The 2,128-nt window shown below is 43.5% G+C and overlaps 1 protein-coding gene across 1 annotated transcript in view; it reads right to left on the minus strand.

The window, feature by feature from the left end:
• Positions 1–682: 682 nt before the first annotated feature.
• LOC100482670 (carbonyl reductase [NADPH] 1-like) overlaps positions 683–2,128 on the minus strand; it is an 8,614-nt gene continuing 7,168 nt past the window's right edge. Inside the window, exon 4 of the mRNA XM_034655708.1 lies at positions 683–1,013. Within this exon, the coding sequence (XP_034511599.1) occupies positions 819–1,013 (195 nt within the window). The 3' untranslated portion in view covers positions 683–818. The remainder of the gene's footprint in view (positions 1,014–2,128) is intronic.

A 2,128-nucleotide genomic window follows, 5' to 3' on the forward strand; every position in this document is an offset into this window, starting at 1 on the left:
CACCTCGCAGTTGTTTTTCCCCCAGTGAGTTTGATATTTAACGAGACCACAGAGGATGTCTGTCCTTCATGAGCTTGCCCGTGTCATTGTAGAGGCTGATCAAGTATGCTGGCCAGTGGAATCCAGCCCCATTCACAGTTAATATATGGCCTGTGGTGACTTTCAAGCTATGACAGCAGATTTGAGTAGGTCCAACAGAGGCCACTGGTCTTGCAAAGGCAAAAACGCTTACTCTCTGGATCTTTCACTAGTGTTTACCAAGTCCTGATTTAAACTGTCCCTTCTCTTGACATGATGAAGGGTCTGTTAAGAGTTTTGGGCTGGTTGGCATGGAGCCGTCTGTGCACATGGACACGTAGATTGTTTATTCATCTATGATTTCCATTCATTATGTCATCAATTGTACTTTTTCTGCTCCTATATCAGAGTTGAGATTAGAAGTCACTTCAAAGAATTTGTCACCAATTCAATGTGATTACTCCATAGGGATAGTGATTCTTTCTTTCTTTCTTTCTTTCTTTCTTTCTTTCTTTCTTTCTTTCTTTCTTTCTTTCTCTCTCTCTCTCTCTCTCTCTCTCTCTTTCTTTCTTTGATATTATTGACAATGTAAGAGTTGTTTTGGTCAGATGATGACGGGATCAGAATGGGACCCATGAAGGGAACTGATAGAGGAGTCCCCATTGTTCCACTTTCTTCTCCATAACAAACTCCCCATGTGGCCCCTCAGCATCCGAGGGCAAAAGGGCCAAGTAGACAGGGGTCTCTGCTCCTTCTTCTGGGCTTTTGATGGCTGTTGGTCCACCCATGTCTGTTCTCACTCACCCAGGGCAGCAGGCATTCAGGAGGATCTTGTCCCCTCTCCTCTGCTCATTCAGGTTCCTGGCATGGATTCTGGACAGGACCGTGACACCCATCTTGGACACTGCATATGGGACTGCTTTTATATCAGGCCAGCCCTCCTTCTGCTGTACTCCTTTCTTTGTGTCTTCCACAAACTTGTTCATGAGCCCCACCAGCTCCTCCTCTGTGATGGTCTCGTTTATAAATTTCTTTTTTGTGTGTGAGTCTGTGTTCCAATAAAAGTTTATTTGTGGATGCTAAAATTAAGTTTCTTTCTTTCGTTTTTTTTAATGTAAAGTTCGATGATTCATTAGTTGCGTATAACACCCAGTGCACCATGCAATACATGCCCTCCTTACTACCCATCACCGGTCTATCCCATTCCCCCACCCCCCTCCTCTCTGAAGCCCTCAATTTGTTTCCCAGCATCCATAGTCTCTCATGCTTCATTCCCCCTTCTGATTACCCCCCCTTTCTTTATCCCTTTTTCTGCTGCAGTTCTGGGCTGCATGATTTAAGGGCTACGAAGCTCATTATGCTAGACACATGCACCACTCATGTAGCGTGGCATGCACGAGGATGATAAATACTGAAACTGCTACTATTTGTCCATTTGGGACAAATTCCCAGTTGGCTGGGTGTTAGTGAAGACTGCCTCTGTAAGTGACGGACATTATACAATCTTGAACCTTGTCTTTTCCACAATGTCTCAGAGGATGTCAGAGAGATGATCTTAATGGGTCTGGGCAGTGTCCAGATGTTCCATAAAGAAAAGAACATGCCTTATACAGGAACATGCTAAGCAGAGTGATAGGAGGCACTCTCTGACATCATGAGTAGAGAGCCACTTTTCCTTATAGGTCCTCCTTGGGACCACCTGGAGATTTTTGGTCACTTGTGTAGTCCACTATTAACAAGTGTTTATTAGTCAAGAGACGACTGATCAGTTTATTGATGCATTTGAACGTTATCAGACTGCATTGGGGTAGGGAGGCTGTCACTCTGGTGGGGCCAGGTAAAAACAAATCATCTTGGCAGGCTGAGTTGCATGATTTTTTTCTCCAGGTTTGGAATTACATATCTCGGGAGCAGTGACAAAATGCCTAGCAATATGGCCATGGAAAGGGGCAGTGGAAAAGTGATGTGTTAAAGAGATGGTATAAAAAGAAATGAAGTCCATGCTGAACATGGATGAACCTTGATAACATTATCTGAAATAAAGAGGGCATTCACAAAAGACAATTCATTATATGATTCTCTGTGTGTGTGTGTGTATATATATATATAT

This window comes from Ailuropoda melanoleuca, chromosome 1 (assembly GCF_002007445.2).
Source record: "Ailuropoda melanoleuca isolate Jingjing chromosome 1, ASM200744v2, whole genome shotgun sequence".
NCBI classification, from domain to species: Eukaryota; Metazoa; Chordata; class Mammalia; order Carnivora; family Ursidae; genus Ailuropoda; species Ailuropoda melanoleuca.